The 11,433-nt window shown below is 38.6% G+C and overlaps 1 protein-coding gene across 3 annotated transcripts in view; it reads right to left on the bottom strand.

The window, feature by feature from the left end:
• Positions 1-4,281: 4,281 nt before the first annotated feature.
• tiam1b (TIAM Rac1 associated GEF 1b) overlaps positions 4,282-11,433 on the bottom strand; it is a 43,259-nt gene continuing 36,107 nt past the window's right edge. For all 3 annotated transcript variants that reach the window (XM_063493280.1, XM_063493281.1, XM_063493282.1), the window contains exons 18-27: positions 11,034-11,159; positions 10,818-10,926; positions 10,060-10,239; positions 9,857-9,975; positions 9,654-9,762; positions 7,628-7,686; positions 7,393-7,498; positions 7,183-7,270; positions 6,898-7,070; positions 4,282-6,677 (exon numbers count right to left, since the gene is read on the bottom strand). In XM_063493280.1, the coding sequence (XP_063349350.1) occupies positions 6,148-6,677; positions 6,898-7,070; positions 7,183-7,270; positions 7,393-7,498; positions 7,628-7,686; positions 9,654-9,762; positions 9,857-9,975; positions 10,060-10,239; positions 10,818-10,926; positions 11,034-11,159 (1,599 nt within the window). In that variant the 3' untranslated portion in view covers positions 4,282-6,147. The remainder of the gene's footprint in view (positions 6,678-6,897; positions 7,071-7,182; positions 7,271-7,392; positions 7,499-7,627; positions 7,687-9,653; positions 9,763-9,856; positions 9,976-10,059; positions 10,240-10,817; positions 10,927-11,033; positions 11,160-11,433) is intronic.

Raw genomic sequence — 11,433 nt, 5'->3', positions numbered from 1 at the left:
TGCAATTTGTCTTGCTTTAACTAAAGACTGAAAATCTTATAAACATTACAAGGGAGATTGTCTGTCTGATTTCAGGTAAAGAGGAAAAAAAACAGCAGGGAATTACAAGGTGAAAAAGCCACTCCTTTATTTAAACCTGGTCTAGGACGTGCAACGCCCTGCTGCTCACCTCGTTTCTGAGAAGCAGGTGAGACAAAGAATGGCGCAACACAGACAGAGAGAGATGTAACAGGAGAGGTCATAAAACAGGAACAGAAACTGCAAAACCTGCTGGATGGGTTTGCTGAGTGATACCATCATCACATCCTCACCTACTTTGAATGTAAACATGTATCCTCATAGGGAGAAACCTGCAGCTGTGAAGAAACCTATGTTGTAGTGCGTATTCACAGCTGTGAATTTTGATTTTAGATCAATTTTAATTAAAAAAAAAAAGTATATAGATTAAATATAGAAAATATAGATTCAACTCAGATAAAATGGTACAAGATTGTAGATGCAGTGTGGCACCTGTTGAATATATGACTACACATTCCAGGAAGAAGGCTGATAATTCTTTTACTGCTTCAACTGAAATGAGTTAGTCTTTAAATTTGGTAAAACAGTTACTAGAGTAATCATTCTCATAAAGCTAAATAAGATGGCTTATGGTTTCTTGTGTATAGATTATAAGATGGAAAAAAAACTATAACTAAATTAGAAAAACAACCGCATACGTAAGAGTGGAAAACGGGTGCTTGCTTAGAGATGTTAAGTGTTATATATAAGTGGTGTATACAATTTTCTTTTACCCCAAAAGAGCTCATTTGTAAAATTTAGAGATATTAGTTCTTACTTAGATTACTCTAGAAACTTAGCCTCTGGATGTTACACATAAAGCAGGTTCAGTGGATACCTAATCTGCAGCACCACCTGCTGATTTCTTTCGTTAGTCCATAAGTATTTGGAAAAGTGCACGATGTAATTTTTTTGTACTTATGCTGTTTTTTTTAAACTATATATGCAAAATGTAGTGCTGAGAAAAATTAATCTAGTGTAGAAAACCTCTCCAAGCTCCCTATGCTTGGCATTGATAAGGAACCTAATACAGCTCATTAGAATCACGAGGACCAACTGGTTAACTTGCAGATTGTTTCAGATGCATGATGTCCACTGCAGACTCATTTGACTGAGCAGCAGGAGGCTAACCAATGCCAGAGAGCAGCACGTCAGCCCCCTTGCTGACTGCAGGTCAGGAGTCAGGGCCAGGAGAGAAACATACATCTTACACTGTATCCTGAAGTTTGGGTGTCAGTAGCAGGAGCCACTGAAAGCAGGAAGCAAAACTGATCTTGCTAGCAATTACCAGCATTCAAATGCCGCATGAATAAACAGTGTACATTAGAGTGAGAAGCAGGCACCTCTTTAGGGATGTTAAGCAATATCAACTGTTTGGTGAACTACTTCAAATGAAGACTTGCAATCTAAGTGTGGGCGACTGGGGAAGGACAAGACAGTTATTTCTTATCTGCTCTGTTTTATAAGAAATATTGCATAGTTTAAGATTCCAAATGTTCTGTGCTATCCATAGAACACGGTGCAGAACCATATTTTAAGCCTTAATACCAAGCTTAAAATCTTGTTTTGCATTTAGTATTTTTAAAATCTAATGCAAGGCCAAGCCCTGTTTTATAGATTAGTAGAAATATGGAGTTGTTTGTCTTAAGACAATACATATAGAAGTAGGTTAAAAGGTACCTGGTACCTACTGCTACAGAGCAGCCCCACCTGCTGACTTGTTTTTTGTATTTTACAGTCCATAATTATTTCTTTAGCAATTACAGCTATTTTTGTACATAGCCCCCCATTTTCAACAGTCTAGAACTGTGTTTCCTCGCTGCAAACGCTCTGCCAGCCAAACATTTACTGCTTCTTTGTGCAGCTCTCTGCATTTAGTTTGGTATTTAACAACTCAAAAGCATGCTGTGTTGAGTTGAGCTTAGGGGACTGACGTGATACTGGAGAATATTTCAGTTCTGTGCTTTGAGAAACTGTTGGGTTGCTTTTGCAAAATGCTTTGGGTCATTATCCATTTGCACCTTAAATCACCATATAATCAGGCTAGCAGCATTTGGCTAAAACAGAGGAGAGTACAGCCCTGTATATGTGTACACATGTACGGAATTCATCCTGCTACTTCTATCACTAGTCACATCATCAATAAGTTGGCAGCCTTACATGCCTATGCCATAAATTTTCCTTTTTTTTCCCCATATTTTTCGCTTTCTGGTGTGACCAATCCTTGTTTTATCTGGCCAAACTTCCCCCCCCCCATAGCTGGGCAGGATCTTATCTTGTCTAATCTGACCTGTTCTTGAGAGTAATCAGTGATTTCCACCTTATTGTTAACCCTCTATATTTACATTGATATACTCTTTATTGTACATCTTGCCAGTGATATGCCTACATCTTTGGGAATTTTCTTGGATTAGCTAGATGGTAGCCAAGGAAATAATATGTAATCATGTACTTTAATTGCCTTTTGTGGCTTTTCAGTCCTTTTGGTGTTGCTGAGCTGGCTAATGTGTTTGTACCACATGGGTCTTTTGGCTTCTTCTAATGTTTTGGCTGTTTCTTTTGATTTTAGATTTTTTTTTTCTGTCTTTGATTTTCTTTCATCATTCATTTATTAGTTGCTTTGTAATATCCTTGGATTATAAATAGAGATATTAGAAGATAAATAATCCCATAAATTAGGATTGTTCCATTTATCTCTTGGCAGATATTTAATCAAGGAGCCATGTCATTCAGAACTGTACTGTATTGCTCCACATCAGAAGGCTGTAAGTCTGAAGAGATCTTTCCCCTTGATCTAAAAGGAGCACCAGAGCTTTTGTGTTGGGGGTGGTGATTGACAAGGATGTGCTGGCTGGGGGTGGGGGGCAGAGAGCTCAGTTATAAAAGAGGAGATAAGGTACCCACTAATTGTAGAGTGCTGCCATTCTTCCTGATGTTAGCTTGAAAATGCTGATGAAATGATTCTTTTCCAAGGAAGCAGAGAATTCAACAATGGTGGAAGGAAAAAGGAAGACAGTTGTCTACAGCTCATAACAGGGTTACAGATGTAATGTTTTGACTAATGTACAAGAGGACGTTACCTTTAGTAGACAATTTAAACTTACATTTTCTATTTTTGGCATTCTGTAAACAGGAGTGATTTGACTTTTCTGCTGATTCTGAAATGTAGCACCAGTGAGAGATTTCTTTCCCCCCCAGGATTTGTGATATTTACTTTTTTTTTTTTAATGCAATTTGTGTGTTTTAAGATTGTGTTTTCTTAAGTGTTCCTAAGAATTTAGTTTTTTTCAACTTTAGAGTAGAAGTCTGTAGTTTCTGCTCAAAATGTAGATTTGTTCTTTTGAACTCTTGTTCCATGTGCTTTTTGCAACAGTGTTTCTCCTGCTTAAGACAGTAGACAGTTTAAAACACAATAGCCCTTCAGTAAATATCAGTTTGCTAAAACATGTTCCAGTTCATATTGTTTTGATTTGATCTTTTTTAAGGTTGTGTGCAAAAAGCAGATGCCGGAGAAGTGTCTTCCTGCAACCATTGTTTATCTTTGCTCGTGCACTTCCTGAATTTTTTGGTCACCGTTCCCCCTTGCTCATCTGTTGCACCCGCCTTTTTATTTCTCAAAAAACCTGACTGGCAAAAAGAGCTTTAACGAAATAGGAAATGACTCACTAGTACTGAAATACAATAGTTTCTCATTACAAAAAATGTCCATGTAATGACAACACCTCAAATTACTCATTTAGAGGAGGCATATTGGAAAGTACAGTGTTCATTTTCTATATCCAGTTATAGAATGTATAGATTTAGATTAAATCAATCGTTGTTAATAATTCTCAGCTTGCTTCATTCCTGTTATGTGAACACTAAACACTGACTGCAGACATTTTTGTGTTTTCTCTGTTAATGGCGATTTAGGTTGCTCACCATCACTCAGACACTTAATGAGCCGAAGCTAGCAAACACTCTGAGTGGCTCTTAATGTCTTCTAAAGTTCAGCTTTAAGTTTTCCACTTGTTGCAATTGCAGTCGGTCTCTAAGTGTTGCTTTAAGGTAGCTGAGCATCGATTAGTCACTTAGTTCTGTTGTTTACAAGCATGTCGACTTTACATTTTTGTTTTCTCCCATCACAAAATGGTCCTGTAGACTTGGTATCTGCTGAGCTGCAGGGAGTAAACAAGGCTGCTGATTAAAACCACACCAACCACAGATGTTAAATTATAAGTAGGAAACAACTGTTTTTATTATGATATCAGTACATTTCTATATACACACAGTAATAAAAACGCAGTCTTAGTAGCACAATGAATTGTTTACAAGTATGACTTCTTTCATTTTGCACACGGCAAGTCTTTCCCTTGATTGCTTGAGCAAATTTGGACTTTCTCAGTGGAAAAAAAAACACACGACTGTGTTTGCTGCTAACAAATTAATTTACATATGAATAAATAAGAACATTGCATTGTATTCCAATACTAGTGAACAATCATTTTGAACACACAAGACATTTTTTAAAGAAGCTGAAGTCTCTTTCAGGAAGCAGGTTTACAAACTCTAAGCTAACCCTGAACTCTGAACTGATAAACCCTGAGATAGGGTTCAAAAAAGCTGGTTCAATCGATGGGGACAGAAATGAATAAAGAGATTAAAATATGGATGTGAGGTTGTGCCTAGGTTCAAACTGCATGGGAATTCTTAGCTATGGTCTTTAGATTTAATGATAGTGAGCCGATGTATTTTAAAGTTTGTAAATATCTCAACATGTAATGTTGTCAGACCATACTAAACCAATATCAGCTTATATGTAAAAACTCACTTTTAAACTATAGCTAGTTTATTTTTAGAGTCTTAGTCATTTCATTTGCAGCTCTACTGACATGTATTTACACAATCATGTAATCATGAACATGATTCACTCCTCATTACATGACACATGTTTAATGAATGAGTATTTGATGTGTCTAAATGTTGATACAAATTGGTGCTAAACTGTGATTACTACAGTAATGCAAGGTAAATGTTCCAGTGCTTTGAAGTGGTTCACAACCTGACAGGCGCCTAAATGTCCACACAGTCACATTTATTAAGGTGTATCTGTCTGGGAATCCAAGGCCCTTCTTTAGGGAGAAACTTGGGATTTGTTAAAGAAAACCTACCATTGACTTTTTCTCTTGTAACAGGGTTAACAATTTCAGCTATTTTACTAAACCCGCTTTCTGAAACAGACCCCAGATGTATTATGTACAATACTGAGTGGTTCCAAGTGGAGTGTTAAGTATCAATGTGTATGAGTGGTAATACTGAAGAGGAAAAGTAAAAGTCACCAAAATGGTTTCACAGTAAACAAAGACAAGTGAAACAGCCAAATTCAAGTAAAACAGGATTATGCCAAATCAAAACAATGAAATCCCCTTGCTTCTTTGACAAGGGGAGTTTTACATAATTCCACTATTATCCTATTAAATGTAACAAAAAAGAACAAGCTATCTCCCCGAGTAAAAAGATAGCTTTAAGTTAATAAACAGCAAATCAAAATCAAATACATCAGGAAGTCTGTACTCAAAACATGTCAGTGTATATTCATGTGAAAATCCACAAGTATAGTAAACTATGCAAGACAACGGTCCTTTGCAATTAATTATTCTATTTCTTTAAGGACAAATAATATACAGCCCTTAACTATGATAATATCTCTGAGTAACACAGACATAACAAATATTTATGTTCTCACAATACCCAAATTTGGCAACAGCAGGCAGGACTAAAGAATGCCGCCCAAATGTGCAAACCATGCCAATCAAAGCAACTGATTAGACTCTGTGATTGTACCATTATTTCAACCCTCAAAGCTTACACTTGACTTTCCTGTAACAGCATTTGATTCAGGAAAAGTTCCCTCACTCTGGATTCCTGTATTGCTCCACTAATATTCTTACCTGTACAAAAAAAGCATTCAGCATAAGGTAAAGAAGGGTATATCTTCTACTAGCTGTGCAATATACATCAATGCTCATGCATTGTTTGTGATGACTTGTTTTTATGGAGCCCATGTAAAGCTGTCTAGAACACTCGCTGTCTATCTTCTGTCATCAGCTTTTATGTGGCACAGTCTGGGGATAAACCTGATTGCTCCCTTCTTACCCAAATCTCATCCTTCTCCGTCTGATTTTGATCCTCCGTCTTGTCATCGATCATGGTTCTCTGCTTCGCCATGTCAGATGTCTCACTGGCTGTTGGGGATTTAAGGCTCTCAATCTTCTCTCTTTCCACACCCTCCAAGGTCAAAGCCATGACTGGGGCCTCCAGGTCAGTCTCAATGGACGCAGGTGTTGGTGTCTGGCAGAAGTCGTCGTCGTCACTGAGGATGTCCGTTTCCTTCACCTCTTCTCGATCTTCGTATTCTTCTAGATCGAATTGTTCTTCCACCCAGCGGTCTGTGTCACCTGCCAAGTCAGACTGCTGCTGCTGATCTGGTTCCTCATCCTGCTGGGACCGTTTTGAGCCAGGCTCCTCTGGTGAAACGAGGTCTTGCTGTTCAGGATCACCATCAAAAACAATATCCGTGTCTATGGTGAAACGGTTGCGCACTAACTTCCTTCGGCCCAGAGTCCTAGTTGGGGCAGATGCTGCAAAACCCCAGAACATCAGAGAGATAAATTATTATGAACTTACTACTTTGAGTACATCACTTTGGAGTTTGGTTGAAAGTAATTATCTTCCTACAATACTGGTTAAAACTGTAAATGAAAAGCTCAGATAAAACCACAGGATTCTGCCTGTGTCTGTCAAAAATAAATTGGGGCACTTGAAGCTGTTGGGTTAATGCATCTACAGACTGGCATTTACCTGCTCTATTTATAGTGGGACGGGCTCCCTTCAGAGCACACAGCCGTTTTCCTCCAAAGGGTACATACTGCTGGTTGAGTGGTAAACTCTCTGTTTTTAGGAGCTGCCGGCGATGCTTTTCCCGCAAGATGGAGTGGACTGTCTTCACAAAGTCTTTTCTGCTCTCCGGAGAGCTGAGAAAGGTAGACAGTTTGTCACTTCGTTAGATAGCAGACTGGACTTTATCAGTAGTGGGCAAGCTGTAATCGGCAGTGTAATTGAACCTCCTTTAGCAGAAATCCTCACCTGCAGCATAGGTGAAATGTCCTCTCTGGTCTTCCTTCTGACTCCGATTTTGTGTGGACAATCTCACACACAGCAGAGCCCTCGCCATCTGAGGGAGAAATCATCGCTAATGTCTCATATACGTAGAAATCTGGTAAGATATTCTGAGATAATCATTAGTCGGACTGAAGCTAGAACTAGTGTGCTACTAAAGTTTGTAATCTACTGTACCTGCATTGGTCATAGACCGAACTTGAAGGGCATCAGTTGGGATCATGTGACGGAATCTGAAGGGATCTTTTTCTTCAGAAGATACAGAGACCCGGTGGGAACCTCCCTTCAGTCAAGTAAAGAAATTTTTTTGTTTTTACAGACGAAAAATGGTCCACAGGAAAGGCAAATCAACAATGTGTTTGCGATTGGGGTTTGGTGTTGCTGATGGAATCCTGTTTTTGTGAAAACTTACCATTTTCTTCTTCTGCTTGGACCCCTCCTTGCAAACAAAGACCACTGCTGTTTTGAACACTAGAAAGCATTGGTGGAAAAAGACTTAGTAATCAACGGGGTTCAGGTCACATGTCAAATCAACATATGTAACTTTGAAGTAGAGCTGGGCGATAAAACGATAACGATATGTATTGCGAAATAACTTTTTCTCGATAGAAAAATTTAACTATTGCGATAGGCCTCATCTCTCTTGTCCTCTTAAAAAAACCAAAAAAAAAAACCAGCCAATCCAAATTGAGTAGCGCAGAGCTGAACCAATCACAGCCGCAGCGTCACGTCACGTGACTTGTTACGTACAGCACAAGTGCCAAGCCGCACGTGTGTATTTGTTTGGGAAGCAGCCAGCCGGGCCGCCCGGGTAATGAAGGAAATGAGTTTGCCGACTAGAGAAAAACCAACCGAGAGCGTGAGCGAAGGTTACCGAAGAAAAAACCGATGATGGTTCCAATTCCGGAGAGCTTATCGAACGGAAGGGCCATAGAAGTTCCGTAGTGTGAAGGTATTTCGGTTATTTCAAGTCTGACAAAAAACAGAGTAACGCGCACTGTAAATTGTGCCGAAAGCAAGTCTGGAAATACAATAAACCGGTGCATGCTCAATCTCTGACTGAAAGCGCTAATTCGTCATTCGGCTTTTGTCAGACTAAAGTAACTGTTAAAACTGTTTGAAAAGCTAAGCTATACAACAAGGAGAGATTGAGAATTTCCTTTTAGTTCTCAGTTTATTTGATATTGACAAAAGTTAGTCAGTTTTGTCTGTTCTTCTGTAAAACAAACTAAGATTTATTTTTAGAATTTAAAATTTTGTTTCTAAGTGGAATTGACAATTTAGTAGTCTGTTTTGTTTGTTCTATTTTGAAACTTAAACGCTTTAGCAGCTGCCTTTTGTGTAGTTTGCAATATTTGCCTTTATTTATCTGAAACTGAAGTCTCATGTTCCTTAGGTACATCTACCCTGTTGAACTTATTATGGGAAATAAATATTTAAATTAAAACAAGCTGCTGATTATTTCACATTTTACTCGTGAGCAACGGCACATTTAATTAGTTATTTGGCTTATATCATGATATATATTGTTATCGCCTGAAATGAAAAAAACATATCGTGATATGAAAAAATCTTATATCGCCCAGCTCTACTTTGAAGTTAACAACAGGTCTGTTCATTAAAAACTACATAGGAAGGGTTACAGGTCTCTTTTTGGTGCACAATTGTGAACGATTCTTGCTGAAATGAAAAGACTCTGGCCCTTTTTTGTTTATTTATATGTTTTAGTTCATTTTTACTCTTCTGTAAAGCATCCTTGGGTTTCTTGGGGTTATCCAAACCTTAGTTAATATTATTATTAGTACCATTGTTGTTATTATTAATACTATATATGTTCAGAAGGGGGGGGGGGGGGGAAGACAACTAATACACATATGTTTTTCTAGCCTGTCTGACTACTCAAAGCACTTTAGACTACCTTTTTTTACAGCACTTTATTCTAGACAAAGTACTTGGTCTACCTCACATTATTGGGGAATTCAGAATCACCAGTTAACCAAACATGCCTGTCTTTGGATGTGAAAGGAAGCCAGAGAGCCTAAAGAAAACCCACACGGGCAAAGGAAGAACATGCAAACTCCACACAGGGAGACCTCAACTTACTAAGAGATTTGAACTAGAAACTTTCTCATTGTGAGGCAACAGTGCTAACTATTGCACTGCTATGCAACCCACATTACAGTTAACTGAAATGTTGTCAAATGCTGCTAATCTGTCACTTATGGAGTGTAAGGCATTTGAATTTTTCCATAATTACTAGGCAGTTCTTTCCAAAATGTGGCCTGATGCATGTGCACGCTTTACACAACGTGTGTGACTGTGCCATCACAGTCAATTTGTGACTTTTTCATCAGATGTTTTGACATTTTTAGATTGAATCCAAACAGCATACATACACTTATTATTCATTTATTACATAATCAACAATCCTGCCATACCAAATGTAGCCATCTGGGGTTCTTTTTTCCATTTTCCTAAGGAGGCAGGAGGATTAATCCATGTCACAGTGTTGTGGAGAAGCAGATCGCCCATTGACAGATCAGCAACCTGGTAATTGGAACGAAATAATCAACCAATCTGCTCCAAATGCGTGTCATTTTTGGTTAACAGAACAGAACCAAGCCAGGTTTCTCCGATCTACCTCTTTCTTTTCACTGCTCTGCTCTGTGATAAGCTGATCAAACACAGCTCCAAACTCCTCGTGGATCTTCTGCATTTCATTGATGTGGCTGGCAACCTTGTTCATGGCTTTCATGGCAACTGCAGTCAAGTACAAATCACGTTATGAGGCGGGTTGTTGGGACTGTACATATTTTTGGGATCTGCTATAAGAATTTGTCTTACCGTCGAGGTGGTAATGTTCCTCACTGTCTGGGTCAGTGAGCGAGAAGAGCTCCTTCAGCAGGAGGGGATACTTGAGAACCCTCTGTATGGGTTTGATTAGGTAAGACTCCAGTGTGGAAGAGTGCTGCTGCTTGGGGTTTCGCTCATCCAGAAAGGCCTTAAAATTGGAGTCAGTTTTGGCTGGAATGACCAAAAAAGAACACTTAGTGAAACGCCTCCATATGTTACCTATTTACCTACTTTTAATTATCCTCTATGTAACTGATAAACATTGGTTTCCTAGTATTTTCACTAATGGTCTATAAGTTTGTTGTCTGCTTGCTTATGTTTAGCCTGATATTATGCAGATTACTGGCGTACAAGCATGCTTTGTCTTGCATTAGAGATTAGAAGCCACATCAAAAGGTCTGAATTGTTTTGTTTTTACAGAAGGGTCATTTTTATCGAACAGCAGCTAACCATGAGTGGGCAGAACAAAAATCTGTTTACTGTTTCAGAAAAAAAAAAAAAGAACAGCTTTATTCTAATAGCACCTCCTTAAACAGTGTGGCAGATAACCAGTTGACTCACTGAATGTAAATGCAGAAAACAAAGCCATCCAGTCAAGTCCTGAAGGGAGTGGGTGTACTAGCTTAGAAGACAGTGTTCGAGACTGCTCATTATAAACCATACATTTGTGCAAAGCTTTTAGCCCTGGGAGCCTAAATGCATCCTCTCTCCTTTAAGGAGGGATGCATCTCTGAAGCACATTTACTCACCCTTCACGAGGACCTTAGGGACTTTGGTGTGGCTGGCGCAGAAAGCACTGTAGATCTTAAACCGGTCTGCATAGTACAGGAAAGAGCCTCCGAGGGAGAAGAGGATTTTCTGTAAAAAGGAGTCACACAACCAGTAATTCAAAGACTTTGTCGGGTCTTTAAATACCTGTTGCTAGTCTTATCTTTTGCTGTATATTTTAAAGAATAAGTGCATACCTTAAACTGATCCACTCTCTCCAGTTTCTCCAAATCAGGAACCAGTCTCGTCCCGTCTTCCAGAGTCTTGAGAAACTCAACTTGGAACTCCACCATTTCTGGCAAGTTACCAAACAGAACATCCAGCTGAAAGAAAAATTATTTGAGATGATTTTAAATAAAGAAAGAATTTTAACACCTTCCAGTGCATTTCAAAATATTATTTTTATTAATCACTTGCTACCAGTTAAACCACAAAAATGTCCAAAAATTGAATATAACCAAATGAACCTCGTTGTTGAAAGTGCAGATAAAACATGTTATTTTCAAACATCCCATCTCTCTCACACATCATCCAACCCTCTTGTCCTCACACAGAGCTGCACTTCACATGATTATGTAACCTACTTTTCTTAGAACA

This window comes from Pelmatolapia mariae, linkage group LG14, assembly GCF_036321145.2.
Source record: "Pelmatolapia mariae isolate MD_Pm_ZW linkage group LG14, Pm_UMD_F_2, whole genome shotgun sequence".
NCBI classification, from domain to species: domain Eukaryota; kingdom Metazoa; phylum Chordata; class Actinopteri; order Cichliformes; family Cichlidae; genus Pelmatolapia; species Pelmatolapia mariae.
Note: the sequence above shows the minus strand (reverse complement) of the source record. Positions and strands in the feature narration are given on the sequence as shown.